At 48.3% G+C, this 15,276-nt stretch overlaps 1 protein-coding gene across 1 annotated transcript in view; it reads right to left on the bottom strand.

The window, feature by feature from the left end:
• Positions 1–15,276, bottom strand: part of LOC110511523 (proprotein convertase subtilisin/kexin type 6) — a 114,851-nt gene that overhangs the window by 21,380 nt on the left and 78,195 nt on the right. Inside the window, exons 17-19 of the mRNA XM_090222822.1 lie at positions 7,246–7,333; positions 7,051–7,154; positions 3,359–3,488 (exon numbers count right to left, since the gene is read on the bottom strand). Coding sequence (XP_090078948.1) covers positions 3,359–3,488; positions 7,051–7,154; positions 7,246–7,333 — 322 coding nt within the window. The remainder of the gene's footprint in view (positions 1–3,358; positions 3,489–7,050; positions 7,155–7,245; positions 7,334–15,276) is intronic.

The raw sequence follows: 15,276 nt of genomic DNA, 5'->3' as shown, positions 1-15,276 counted from the left end.
CAGAGGGAGAATAAACAGAAGGATATAGTGGAGCAGAGGGAGAACAGACAGAAGGATATAGTGGAGCAGAGGGAGAATAAACAGAAGGATATAGTGGAGCAGAGGGAGAATAAACAGAAGGATATAGTGGAGCAGAGGGAGAATAAACAGAAGGATATAGTGGAGCAGAGGGAGAATACACAGAAGGATATAGTGGAGCAGAGGGAGAACAAACAGAAGGATATAGTGGAGCAGAGAGAGAATAAACAGAAGGATATAGTGGAGCAGAGGGAGAACAAACAGAAGGATATAGTGGAGCAGAGGGAGAATAAACAGAAGGATATAGTGGAGCAGAGGGAGAACAAACAGAAGGATATAGTGGAGCAGAGGGAGAACAAACAGAAGGATATAGTGGAGCAGAGGGAGAACAAACAGAAGGATATAGCAAAGCAGAGGGAGGAGGAGCAGAGGGAGAACAAACAGAAGGATATAGTGGAGCAGAGGGAGGAGGAGCAGAGGGAGAATAAACAGAAGGATATAGTGGAGCAGAGGGAGAACAAACAGAAGGATATAGTGGAGCAGAGGGAGAACAAACAGGAGGATATAGTGGAGCAGAGGGAGAACAAACAGAAGGATATAGTGGAGCAGAGGGAGAATAAACAGAAGGATATAGTGGAGCAGAGGGAGGAGGAGCAGAAGGATATAGTGGAGCAGAGGGAGAACAAACAGGAGGATATAGTGGAGCAGAGGGAGAATAAACAGAAGGATATAGTGGAGTAGAGGGAGAACAAACAGGAGGATATAGTGGAGCAGAGGGAGGAGGAGCAGAGGGAGAACAAACAGGAGGATATAGTGGAGCAGAGGGAGGAGGAGCAGAGGGAGAATAAACAGAAGGATATAGTGGAGCAGAGGGAGGAGGAGCAGAGGGAGAACAAACAGGAGGATATAGTGGAGCAGAGGGAGGAGGAGCAGAGGGAGAATAAACAGAAGGATATAGTGGAGCAGAGGGAGAACAAACAGGAGGATATAGTGGAGCAGAGGGAGAACAAACAGGAGGATATAGTGGAGCAGAGGGAGGAGGAGCAGAGGGAGAATAAACAGAAGGATATAGTGGAGCAGAGGGAGGAGGAGCAGAGGGAGGAGGAGTAGAGGGAGAACAAACAGGAGGATATAGTGGAGCAGAGGGAGAATAAACAGGAGGATATAGTGGAGCAGAGGGAGAACAAACAGGAGGATATAATGGAGCTGTGTTTTTTTTTTTTACAACAGCAGCCCCCCGACGACGACTCAACTTCGGCAGCTGCATCAGGTCCTGATCGACCCGCACTGCGTTCCTGTGATCGCCCTCAAGACCGGCGTGCTAGTTCAGCGTGTCGGGGGGGGGGGGGGGGGGGGGGGGGTATTGTTAAGGATCCCTCTGGAACTTTCATTGCGCCTTGTTGTCTAAGGCTAGGCGTTTGGAACAAATTATTTGAGAGAGAGAGCAAGAGAGAAAGGGAGAGAGAAAGCGAGACAGCGAGAGACATACCAATTAATGAGACCCAGATGGTCGATGGTACTGACCCTCAGTCAGTCAGTCTCCAACAGAAGAAAGGTGAAAGAGAGGTGAGAGAGAAGGGAGTTAGAGAGAAGGGAGGGAGAAGGGACAGAGAGGAGAGAGAGAAGGGAGTTAGAGGAGAGAGAGAAGGAAGAGTGGAGAGGGAGAAGGGAGTTAGAGAGAAGGGAGGGAGAAGGGACAGAGAGGAGAGAGAGAAGGGAGTTAGAGAGAAGGGAGGGAGAAGGGAGAGAGAGGAGAGAGAGAAGGAAGAGAGGAGAGGGAGAAGGGAGTTAGAGAGAAGGGAGGGAGAAGGGACATAGAGGAGAGAGAGAAGGGAGTTAGAGGAGAGAGAGAAGGAAGAGAGGAGAGGGAGAAGGGAATTAGAGAGAAGGGAGGGAGAAGGGACAGAGAGGAGAGAGAGAAGGGGGTTAGAGGAGGGAGAGAAGGAAGAGAGGAGAGGGAGAATGGAGTTAGAGAGAAGGGAGGGTGAAGGGACAGAGAGGAGAGAGAGAAGGGAGTTAGAGAGAAGGGAGAGAGAAGGGAGGGAGAAGGGAGAGAGAGGAGAGAGAGAAGGGAGTTAGAGAGAAGAGAGAGAGAAGGGAGGGAGAAGGGAGGGAGAGAAGGGAGGGAGAAAGGAGGGAGATGGGAGAGAGAGGAGAGAAAGAATGGAGGGAGAAGGGACAGAGAGGAGAGAGAGAAGGGAGTTAGAGGAGAGAGAGAAGGAAGAGAGGAGAGGGAGAAGGGAGTTAGAGAGAAGGGAGGGAGGGAGAAGGGAGGGAGAAGGGACAGAGAGAAGAGAAAGAAGGGAGAGAGAAGGGACAGAGAAGAGGGAGAGAGAAAGGAGAGCGAGACAAGTGGAAATAGAAAATGAAAGTGAAAAGAAACAGAGAGAGAGTAAGAGAAGCTCTGATGTTAAAGGTAGTTTAGAGATTTCTTTAAGAGTAGCGCTGATGTTGAAGGTAGTTTAGAGATTTCTTTAAGAGGAGCGCTGATGTTGAAGGTAGTTTCGAGATTTCTTTAAGAGGAGCGCTGATGTTGAAGGTAGTTTAGAGATTTCTTTACGCCTTAATCCCACATGAATAGGAAAGATTGGCACCATCTAATTCTATCTAATTAGAGGCTGCTAATCTTTGCCACAGAGGGTTCAGAATATGAACTCAGCTGGAGTTTAGACTACTTTTAAGAGAAGTAGATGAATAATTTGGAGTTTAACTAAGCCTTAATTGTGATTTTATAACTGACAACTGATTTTCCGGAAATTAAGCATTGTCTTGGACTAAAAAGCAATAGAAATTCTGTATGGAAAACTGACCCGGAATTTCCTGTTTGGCACTTTTCACCCTACAGAGCCGAGCCAAGCTGTACTGTAGCCTGTTACACATCCACCATACTTGGATCCACTGGAACAGAGCTGGACAGGACAATGTGAAAAGAAAAGATCCAAATATCCAGTGCAGTACAGTTTGGGTTGGCCCAATAGTGTTAGAAGGGTACTGTATATCTCTTAAAATGCTATGGCCAGATTAATGCAGGGGCTGAAGCCTCTGGCCCAGGCCCGTAGGGGGCTCAAGAGGCAAAAGAGAAGGAAATAGAATCTTGTCCTCCAGCCGGCTCTCTCTCTGTCAAACCGTTTAGAATTTCTGCCCTACAGTTAAGATTTAAAAGAGCGGGCTTTGAAATCCATAGTGTAGTTAGTAGAGCATGGCACTTGCAACGCCAGGGTTGTGGGTTCAATTCCCAAAAGGGACCAGAATGTATGGACTCAATACTGTAAGTTGCTCTGGCTAAGAGTGTCTGCTAAATGACTGAAATACAACTAAGGCTGATGATGGGGTCACTCACTTGTGACACATCCCCTGGTGGTAGCCAGCATCCTCTGTTGAGTAGTATCCTGGGGCGCAGGTCTGAACACACCTCCACTCTTGCTGCAGGTGATCTCTGGCACACTGGATACACTCCTCCTTACCTGGACCTGCAACAACACACAGCAACAGTTCCAAACAGAAAAGGACGGGTCCATCTTTAGCCCAGTGGGGTGAGTTGTATCATTATTTGGTTAATAATATGGTCCTCAAGGAAACAAATTGTCTGGTGGGTAAGAAATTCCTGGGCCGATTTCTGGTCCCAGTCCGTTCCTGGTTCAAAGGACTTTAAACGTCTGTCCCCTGAACATGCGGTGGTGCGTAGACCAAAAGTAAGACATCAAATGCAATGGTGGTCCGACTGCACTCAAAATGATGATACCTTTCCTAATCCCAATTGCCAATAACAACATATAAGAAATTGATACAATTTATTTGGAGTTGAAGCCAGATACACGCCTTTAGGAAAATGTCTGGCTTGTTTAATGTAATGTACCCCCTCTCTCTCTCTCTTTACAATCAGTGCTAGGGCCTTGGTTGAGAGGTGAACCACTAATACAGCTCCTCTACTACAGCAATAAGCGTCTCTCTCTACTGGGTGTTTTGAGGCTAAATTCACTTGTTCCACAGACATGCACACAAGCACACACACATGTGCACACACACAATCTAATCCCTCAGCTTTCTCTCCCCACAGCACGTCTGGCTCTGTCTGTCTATACTACTGTCTCAGGGCAACGGCAGAGCTTCGCCAGCTAAATGTCAACTGCGGCCGACGGCCTAACCCCAGGACACAGCGCTCATAATTAGGGGCCCATTTAATTCATGTAAATCAATGAGCGAATTGACTTAAATCTGACACCCATGTAGATCACAGACGTGAGATGTCGACGCCGTGCCGAAAGTCATGATCACGATAAGCAGAACTGGCAAGCAACCTTTTAGTTGGCAAATGAAGTTATAATTCGTTGTGAAATGATGGTATTGTCATGTCTTCGGACCATAGCACAGGTTCCAATCCAAGTGCCAGTGCCGTTTAGCAAACTCCAGACATTTATATTTGTTGGATGACATGAAAATAGAGGTCTTTGACCACGCACACAAGTGTCTCTGCCAGGAGGCTGAAACTTGGCCAAATGACAGTGCCTTCAGAACGTATAAACCTCTTGACTTATTCAACATTTTGTAGCCTGAAATCAAAATTGATTGAATAGATTTTTTTCTCACCCATCTACACACAAAACCCCATAATAACAAAGTGAAAATATGATTTTAGACATTTTTGCAAATGTATTAAATTAAATACATAAATATCTCATTTACATGACTTTTCACACCCCTGAGTCAACACTTTGTAGAAGCACCTTTGGTGGCGATTACAGCTGTGAGTCGTCTTGGGTTTGTCTGTATCAGCTTTGAGTCGTCTTGGGTTTGTCTGTATCAGCTGTGAGTCGTCTTGGGTTTGTCTGTATCAGCTTTGAGTCGTCTTGGGCTTGTCTGTATCTATTACGGGATTCTTCTGTTGAAGGAGAGGCGGACCAAAACGCAGCGTGGTTATTGTGATACATCTTTAATAAAGATTAAAATAGAACAATATACAAAAACAAGAAATGTGAAAAAAACGAAAACAGCCCCATCTGGTGTAACAAACACAAAGACAGGAACAACCACCCACAAACCCCAACACCAAACAGGCTACCTAAATATGGTTCCCAATCAGAGACAATGACTAACACCTGCCTCTGATTGAGAACCATATCAGGCCATACATAGAAACAGACAAACTAGACACACAACATAGAATGCCCACTCAGATCACACCCTGACCAAACAAAACATAGAAACATACAAAGCAAACTATGGTCAGGGTGTGACAGTATCAGCTGTGAGTCGTCTTGGGTTTGTTTGTATCAGCTTTACACATATGGATTTGGGGATTTTTTTCCCATTCTTCCTTTTCTCAAACTCTGTTAAGTTAAATGGGGAGCAACGGTGAAAAGCAATCTTCAAGTTTTCCACAGATTTTCAATGAGATTCAAGTCTAGGCTTTGACTGGACCACTCAATGACGTTGACATTCATGTTCTGAAGCCTTTCCAGCGTTGCTTCGGCTGTATGCTTGGTGTTTTCCTGTTGAAACATAACGCCCCCAGTCTAAGGTCATTTGCTCTCTGAAGCAGGTTCTCATCAAGGATTTGCCTGTATTTGGCTCTTCACCAGTCTCCCAGTTCAAGGATTTGCCTGTATTTGGCTCTTCACCAGTCTCCCAGTTCATGCCGCTGAAAAGCATCCCCATAGTATGATGCTGCCACCACCATGCAAGGCGGTAGGGATTGTGTTAGACAGGTGATGAGCTGTGCCTGGTTTTCTCCAGATGTAGTGCGGTGCGTTCATGCAAAATAGTACATTTTTTTGTCTCATCAGACCACAGAATCTTTTGCCTTACGATCTCAGAGTCTTTCACATGCCTTTTAGCAAACTCCAGGTGTGCTGTCATGTGACTTTTTCTCAGGAGTGGCTTCCGTCTGGCCACTGTCCCATAAAACCCAGATTGGTGAAGTGCGGAGACTTTTGTCTCCGCACTAGATGGCAGGTTCTCCCATCTAAGCCAAGGAACTCTGTAGGGTTCTAAGTCACCTCCCTGACCAAGGTCCTTCTTGCTTGGTTGCTTAGCTTGGTCAGACAGCCAGTGATGGAAACCAGTGTGCTCTTGGAACCTTTCAACTCTCTAGAAATTGTTTTCTACCCTTCCCCAGATATATGCCTCATCATAATTATATCTCAGAGATCTACAGACAGTTCCTTGGACTTCATGGTGTAGTTTCTGCTCTGACTGTCAACTGTGGGACCTTATATAGACAGGTATGTTTCTTTCTAAATCATGTCCAATCAATTGAATTGGCCCCAGGTGGACTCCAATCAAGTGACATCTCAAGGATGATCACCTGAGCTCAATTTGGAGCGTCATAGCAAAGGGGTGTGAATACTTATGTAAATGAGATATTTCTGTATTTAATTTTCAATAAAACATGTTTAAAAACATGTTTTATTATTATGGGGTCATTATGCGGTATTGTGTGTAGATGGGTGAGAAAATTCAGGTTGTAACACAACAAAATGTGGAATAAGTCAAGGGGTATGAATTTCTTTCTTTCTGAAGGTACTGTATGTGCTGGAGTATGGGAGATGTTCTCACCAGAACAGGCCAATATGACAGTGTGACACAGCAAGGTCACTCTGACACTATGACCTCCATATATAGGTCATATAGACCGTTGACATTTGAGCCTGACATTCATTAATAGTTCAACGTTAAGAGGACCATTGAGTGAAACAATGCAAACGTTTACTATTGGCATTGTGTGTAATACTCAAAAATGCATTCCAGAAACCTGTCACGGAACCTATAACTGGTGGCTTCACACACACACACACACACACGCACGCACACACGCACACACGCACACACGCACACACGCACGCACGCACTTCATCTGTCCTTTTAAAACATTTGACAAAAAGGCTCAGTGCCATTACCCTCGCAAGAGGAGAGTGCCGGAGTATTGCAAACAGGGATGCCAATATTTTTTACTCCTATCTTTATGAGAACAGGAGGTGTGACAGGGACACTGACCTGTGCAGGTAGAGCAGGAGGTGTGACAGGGACACTGACCTGTGCAGGTAGAGCAGGAGGTGTGACAGGGACTACACTTCATCTCCTCCAGATGAAAGAAGGTTCCGTTGGCACACTCCGGTACACAGGTCATCCCCGCCAGACTGCACACACACACACACAAAAACACGCTTATGTTCTCTACATGACATTTTTCATCAGTGACATTCCCTAAAGAGATTACATGTAGTTTACCTGTAGCCGTCGTTACAGGCAGTACACCTGTCTGAGTCCCGCAGACACTTCATACAGTTCTCATGACACCTCAGACATTTCCTCTGAGCTGGGGAGAGGGAGGGAGGGAGGGAGGCGGAGGGAGGGAGGGAGGCAGGGAGGGAGGGAGGGAGGGAGGGAGGGAGGGAAGGAAGGAAGGAAGGAAGGAAGGAAGGAAGGAAGGAAGGAAGGAAGGAAGGAAGGAAGGAAGGAAGGAAGGAAGGAAGGAAGGAAGGAAGGAAGGGGAAGGAAAGGGAAGGGAAGGAGGGGAGGTAGAGGGGGCAGATGGGAAGGGAGCGTGAGAAATAAATATAGTTATCCATTTTTAACTCAGTATAGTTCTCAGAGGACTGCTCATTCAACCACCAAAACCAAACACACAAACAACCATGAAACCAACTTTCACAGGCTCTCAGTCTCTCTGTCTCTCTCTCTCTCTCTCTTTCTATCTCTCTCTCGCTCTCTCTCTCTCTCTGTCTCCCTCTTTCTGTCTTTCTCTCTCCCTCTCTCTCCCTCTCTCAGTCTCTCTCCCTCTCTCTCCCTCTCTCAGTCTCTCTCCCTCTCTCTCTCTCTGTCGCCCTCTTTCTGTCTCCCTCTTTCTGTCTCCCTCTTTCTGTCTCTCTCTCAGTCTCTCAGTCTCTCTGTCTCTCTCTCTCTCTGTCGCCCTCTTTCTGTCTCCCTCTTTCTGTCTCTATCTTTCTGTCTCTCTCTCAGTCTCTCAGTCTCTCCCTCTCCCAGTCTCTCTCTCAGTCTCTCTGTCTCTCTGTCTCCCTCTTTCTGTCTCTCTCTCTCCCCCTCTCTCTCCCTCTCCCAGTCTCTCTCTCTGTCTCTCTCTCTTTCTCTCAGTCTCCCTCTCTCAATTCAAGGGTCTTTATTGGCATGGGAAACACATCTTAACATTGCCAAAGCAAGTGAAGTAGATAATATACAAAAGTGAAATAAACAATATAAATGAACAGTAAACATTACACTCACAGACGTTCCAAAAGAATAAAGACATTACAAATGTCATATTATATATATATATACAGTGTTGTAACGATGTACAAATGGTTAATGTACAAAAGGGAAAATAAATAAGCATAAGTATGGGTTGTATTTACAATGGTGTTTTTCTTGTGGAAACAGGTCACACATCTTGCTGCTGTGATGGCACACTGTGGTATTTCACCCAGTAGATATGGGAGTTTATCAAAATTGGGTTTGTTTTCGAATTCATTGTGCATTTGTGTAATTTGAGGGAAATATGTGTCTCTAATACGGACATACATTTGGCAGGAGATTAGGAAGTGCATCTCAGTTTCCACCTCATTTTGTGGGCAGTGTTCACATAGCCTGTCTCCTCTTGAGAGTCAGGTCTGCCTACGGCGGCCTTTCTCAATAGCAAGGCAATGCTCACTGAGTATGTACATAGTCAAAGCTTTCCTTAAGCTTGGGTCAGTCACAGTGGTCAGGTATTCTGCCACTGTGTACTCTCTGTTTAGGGCCATTCTAGTTTGCTCTGTTTTTCTGGGTTTTTTTGTTAATTCTTTCCAATGTGTCAAGAAATTATCTTTTTGTTTTCTCATCATTTGGTTGGGTCTAATTGTGTTGCTGTCCTGGGGCTCTGTGGGGTATGATTGTGTTTGTGAAGAGAGCCCCAGGACCAGCTTGCTTAGGGGACTCCAGGTTCATCTCTTTGTAGGTGATGGCTTTGTTATGGAAGGTTTGGGAATCGCTTCCTTTTAGGTGGTTGTAGAATTTAACGTCTCTTTTCTGTATTCTGATAATTAGCAGGTATTGGCCTAATTCTGCTCTGCATGCATTATTTGGTGTTTTACGTTGTACACGGAGGAGAGTTCTGCAGAATTCTGCATGCAGAGTCTCAATTTGATGTTTGTCCCATTTTGTGAGTTCTTGGTTGGTGAGCGGTCCTAGACCTCACAACCATTAAGGGCAATGGGTTCTATGACTGATTCAAGTATTTTTAACCAGATCCTAATTGGTATGTCGAATTTTATGTTCCTTTTGATGGCATAGAATGCCCTTCTTGCCTTGTCTCTCAGATCGTCCACAGCTTTGTGGAAGTTACCAGTGGTGATGTTTAGGCCAAGGTATGTATAGTTTTTTGTGTGCTCTAGGGCAACGGTGTCTAGATGGAATTTGTATTTGTGGTCCTGGCAAATTTACCTTTTTTTGGAACACCATTATTTTGGTCTTACTGAGATTTACTGTCAGGGCCCAGGTCTGACAGAATCTGTGCAGAATATCTAGGGGCTGCTGTAGGCCCTCCATGGTTGGTGTCACGTTCTGACCTCTATTTCCTTTGTTTTTGTATTTATTTAGTATGGTCAGGGCGTGAGTTGGGTGGGCAGTCTGTTTGTTTTTCTATGTTTTGGTCTAGTTCTATGTTCGGCCTGATATGGTTCTCAATCAGAGGCAGGTGTTCGTCATTGTCTCTGATTGGGAACCATATTTAGGTAGCCTGGGTTTCACTGTGTGTTTGTGGGTGATTGTTCCTGTTTTTGTGTTTGCACCAGACAGGGCTGTTTTGAGTTCTCACGTTTCTTGTTTTTTCGTTAGTTTGTTCATGTATAGTTTCGTCAATAAAATACAATGAACAACCACCACGCTGCGCTTTGGTCCGCCTCCACTTCACAACAAGAGAACCGTTACAGAATCACCCACCACAACAGGACCAAGCGGTGTGGTAATGGGCAAAGGAGAAAGCAGCAGCAGGAGCAGCGCGAGGAGGTATGGACATGGGAGGACGAATTAGACGGTAAAGGACCTTGGGCTCAGCCAGGAGAGTATCGCCGCCCCAAGGAAGAACGGGAGGCGGCGAAAGCGGAGAGGCGCTGGTATGAGGAGGCAGCGCGGCGTCGTGGATGGAAGCCCGGGAGTCAGCCCCAAAAATTTCTTGGGGGGGGGCTAACAGGGAGTATGGCTACGCCAGGTAGGAGACCTGAGCCAACTTCCTGTGGTTACCGGTGGGCTAGAGAGACCGGGCAGGCACCGTGTTATGCTGTGGAGCGCACGGTGTCCCCAGTGCGGGTGCACAGCCCGGTGCGGTACATTCCAGCTCCGCGTATCGGCCGGGCTAGAGTGGGCATCGAGCCAAGTGCCATGAAGCCGGCTCTACGCATCTGGTCTCCAGTGCGTCTCCTTGGGCCGGCTTACATGGCACCAGCCTTGCGCACGGTGTCCCCGGTTCGCCTGCATAGCCCAGTGCGGGCTATTCCACCTCGCCGCACTGGCAGGGCGACCGGGACCATTCAACCGGGTAAGGTTGGGCAGGCTCGGTGCTCAAGAGCTCCAGTGCGCCTGCACGGCCCGGTCTATCCGTCACCACCTCCACACCCCAGCCCTCCGGTGGCAGCTCCCCGTACCAGGCTGTCTCTCCGGCCCATCCGTCCAGAGCCTTCCTCCTCTCCAGCGCTGCCGGAGCCTCCCGCCTGTCCGGCGCCTCTGCCGGAGCCTCCCGCCTGTCCGGCGCCTCTGCCGGAGCCTCCCGCCTGTCCGGCGCCTCTGCCGGAGCCTCCCGTCTGTCCGGCGCCTCTGCCGGAGCCTCCCGCCTGTCCGGCGCCTCTGCCGGAGCCTCCCGCCTGTCCGGCGCCTCTGCCGGAGCCTCCCGCCTGTCCGGCGCCGCTGCCGGAGCCTCCCGCCTGTCCGGCGCCGCTGCCGGAGCCTCCCGCCTGTCCGGCGCCTCTGCCGGAGCTTCCCGTCTGCCCGGCGCCTCTGCCAGAGCTTCGCGTCTGCCCGGCGCCATCGGAGCTTCCCGTCTGCCCAGCGCCGCCAGCGCCGCCCGTCTGCCCAGCGCCGCCAGCGCCGCCCGTCTGCCCAGCGCCGCCAGCGCCGCCCGTCTGCCCAGCGCCGCCAGCGCCGCCCGTCTGCCCAGCGCCGCCAGTGCCGCCCGTCTGCCCAGCGCCGCCAGTGCTGCCCGTCTGCCAGGAGCCGCCAATGCCGCCCGTCTGCCAGGGGCCGCCAGTGCCGCCAGTCAGCCAGGGGCCGCCAGTGCCGCCAGTCAGCCAGGGGCCGCCAGTGCCGCCAGTCAACCAGGGGCCACCAGTGCCGCCAGTCAGCCCAGCGCCAGCGCCGCCAGTCAACCAGGGGCCGCCAGTGCCGCCAGTCAGCCAGGGGCCGCCAGTCAGCCAGGGGCCGCCAGTGCCGTCAGTCAGCCAGGGGCCGCTAGAGCCCCTCCGCCCGGAGCAGCTGTCCCTCTGTCCCGAGCAGCTGTCCCTCTGTCCCGAGCAGCTGTCCCTCTGTCCCGAGCAGCTGTCCCTCTGTCCCGAGCAGCTGTCCCTCTGTCCCGAGCAGCTGTCCCTCTGTCCCGAGCAGCTGTCCCTCTGTCCCGAGAAGCTGCCCCTCTGTCCCAAGCAGCCCCTCTGTCCAGTGGAGTCATTGAGAGGGGTGGGCATGGTGAGTAAGCCACGGAGGCGGACAATAAGGCGGACTGAGACAATGGCGAAGTGGGGTCCGCGTCCCGCGCCAGAGCCGCCACCGCGGACAGACGCCCACCCAGACCCTCCCCTATAGGTCAAGGTTTTGCGGCCGGAGTCCGCACCTTTGGGGGGGGGGTCACGTTCTGACCTCTATTTCCTTTGTTTTTGTATTTATTTAGTATGGTCAGGGCGTGAGTTGGGTGGGCAGTCTGTTTGTTTTTCTATGTTTTGGTCTAGTTCTATGTTCGGCCTGATATGGTTCTCAATCAGAGGCAGGTGTTCGTCATTGTCTCTGATTGGGAACCATATTTAGGTAGCCTGGGTTTCACTGTGTGTTTGTGGGTGATTGTTCCTGTTTTTGTGTTTGCACCAGACAGGGCTGTTTTGAGTTCTCACGTTTCTTGTTTTTTCGTTAGTTTGTTCATGTATAGTTTCGTCAATAAAATACAATGAACAACCACCACGCTGCGCTTTGGTCCGCCTCCACTTCACAACAAGAGAACCGTTACAGTTGGTGACAGAAGCACCAGATCATCAGCAAACAGTAGACATTTGACTTCAGATTAATAGTAGGGTGAGGCCGGGTGCTGCAGACTTTTCTAGTGCCCGCGCCAATTCGTTGATATATATGTTGAAGAGGGGCTTAAGCTGCATCCCTGTCTCACCCCAAGGCCCTGTGGGAAGAAATGTGTGTGTTTTTACCTATTTTAACCACACACTTGTTGTTTGTTTACATGGATTTTATAGTGTCATATGTTTTTCCCCCAACACCACTTTCCATCAATTTGAATAGCAGACCCTCATGCCAAATTGAGTCGAAGGCTTTTTTGAAATCAACAAAGCATGTGTTTATTTTTTATTTATTTTACCTTTATTTAACCAGGTAGGCAAGTTGAGAACAAGTTCTCATTTACAATTGCGACCTGGCCAAGATAAAGCAAAGCAGTTCGACAGATACAACAACACAGAGTTACACATGGAGTAAAACAAACATACAGTCAATAATAAAGTATAAACAAGTCTATATACAATGTGAGCAAATGAGGTGAGAAGGGAGGTAAAGGCAAAAAAAGGCCTTGGTGGCAAGGTAAATACAATATAGCAAGTAAAACACTGGAATGGTAGTTTTGCAATGGAAGAATGTGCAAAGTAGAAATAAAAATAATGGGGTGCAAAGGAGCAAAATAAATAAATAAATTAAATACAGTTGGGAAAGAGGTAGTTGATAGGGCTAAATTATATGTGGGCTATGTACAGGTGCAGTAATCTGTGAGCTGCTCTGACAGTTGGTGCTTAAAGCTAGTGAGGGAGATAAGAGTTTCCAGTTTCAGAGATTTTTGTAGTTCGTTCCAGTCATTGGCAGCAGAGAACTGGAAAGAGAGGCGGCCAAAGAAAGAATTGGTTTTGGGGGTGACTAGAGAGATATACCTGCTGGAGCGTGTGCTACAGGTGGGAGATGCTATGGTGACCAGCGAGCTGAGATAAGGGGGGACTTTACCTAGTAGGGTCTTGTAGATGACATGGAGCCAGTGGGTTTGGCGACGAGTATGAAGCGAGGGCCAGCCAACGAGAGCGTACAGGTCGCAATGGTGGGTAGTGTATGGGGCTTTGGTGACAAAACGGATTGCACTGTGATAGACTGCATCCAGTTTGTTGAGTAGGGTATTGGAGGCTATTTTGTAAATTACATCGCCAAAGTCGAGGATTGGTAGGATGGTCAGTTTTACAAGGGTATGTTTGGCAGCATGAGTGAAGGATGCTTTGTTGCGAAATAGGAAGCCAATTCTAGATTTAACTTTGGATTGGAGATGTTTGATATGGGTCTGGAAGGAGAGTTTACAGTCTAACCAGACACCTAAGTATTTGTAGTTGTCCACGTATTCTAAGTCAGAGCCGTCCAGAGTAGTGATGTTGGACAGGCGGGTAGGTGCAGGTAGTGATCGGTTGAAGAGCATGCATTTAGTTTTACTTGTATTTAAGAGCAGTTGGAGGCCACGGAAGGAGAGTTGTATGGCATTGAAGCTTGCCTGGAGGGTTGTTAACACAGTGTCCAAAGAAGGGCCGGAAGTATACAGAATGGTGTCGTCTGCGTAGAGGTGGATCAGAGACTCACCAGCAGCAAGAGCGACCTCATTGATGTATACAGAGAAGAGAGTCGGTCCAAGAATTGAACCCTGTGGCACCCCCATAGAGACTGCCAGAGGTCCGGACAACAGACCCTCAGATTTGACACACTGAACTCTATCAGAGAAGTAGTTGGTGAACCAGGCGAGGCAATCATTTGAGAAACCAAGGCTGTTGAGTCTGCCGATGAGGATGTGGTGATTGACAGAGTCGAAAGCCTTGGCCAGATCAATGAATACGGCTGCACAGTAATGTTTCTTATCGATGGCGGTTAAGATATCGTTTAGGACCTTGAGCGTGGCTGAGGTGCACCCATGACCAGCTCTGAAACCAGATTGCATAGCAGAGAAGGTATGGTGAGATTCAAAATGGTCGGTAATCTGTTTGTTGACTTGGCTTTCGAAGACCTTAGAAAGGCATGGTAGGATAGATATAGGTCTGTAGCAGTTTGGGTCAAGAGTGTCCCCCCCTTTGAAGAGGGGGATGACCGCAGCTGCTTTCCAATCTTTGGGAATCTCAGACGACACGAAAGAGAGGTTGAACAGGCTAGTAATAGGGGTGGCAACAATTTCGGCAGATAATTTTAGAAAGAAAGGGTCCAGATTGTCTAGCCCGGCTGATTTGTAGGGGTCCAGATTTTGCAGCTCTTTCAGAACATCAGCTGAATGGATTTGGGAGAAGGAGAAATGGGGAAGGCTTGGGCGAGTTGCTGTTGGGGGTGCAGTGCTGTTGACAGGGGTAGGAGTAGCCAGGTGGAAAGCATGGCCAGCAGTAGAAAAATGCTTATTGAAATTTTCAATTATGGTGGATTTATCAGTGGTGACAGTGTTTCCTATCTTCAGTGCAGTGGGCAGCTGGGAGGAGGTGTTCTTATTCTCCATGGACTTTACAGTGTCCCAGAACTTTTTTGAGTTAGTGTTGCAAGAAGCAAATTTCTGCTTGAAAAAGCTAGCCTTGGCTTTTCTAACTGCCTGTGTATAATGGTTTCTAGCTTCCCTGAACAGCTGCATATCACGGGGGCTGTTCGATGCTAATGCAGAACGCCATAGGACGTTTTTGTGTTGATTAAGGGCAGTCAGGTCTGGGGAGAACCAAGGGCTATATCTGTTCCTGGTTCTAAATTTCTTGAATGGGGCATGTTTATTTAAGATGGTTAGGAAGGCATTTTTAAAAAATATCCAGGCATCCTCTACTGACGGGATGAGGTCAATATCCTTCCAGGATACCCCGGCCAGGTCGATTAGAAAGGCCTGCTCGCTGAAGTGTTTCAGGGAGCGTTTTACAGTGATGAGAGGAGGTCGTTTGACCGCTGACCCATTACGGATGCAGGCAATGAGGCAGTGATCGCTGAGATCTTGGTTGAAGACAGCAGAGGTGTATTTAGAGGGGAAGTTGGTTAGGATGATATCTATGAGGGTGCCCATGTTTAAGGCTTTGGGGAGGTACCTGGTAGGTTCATTGATAATTT

Source organism: Oncorhynchus mykiss, chromosome 26 (genome assembly GCF_057628025.1).
Source record: "Oncorhynchus mykiss isolate SJ-2025 chromosome 26, ASM5762802v1, whole genome shotgun sequence".
NCBI classification, from domain to species: domain Eukaryota; kingdom Metazoa; phylum Chordata; class Actinopteri; order Salmoniformes; family Salmonidae; genus Oncorhynchus; species Oncorhynchus mykiss.
Note: the sequence above shows the minus strand (reverse complement) of the source record. Positions and strands in the feature narration are given on the sequence as shown.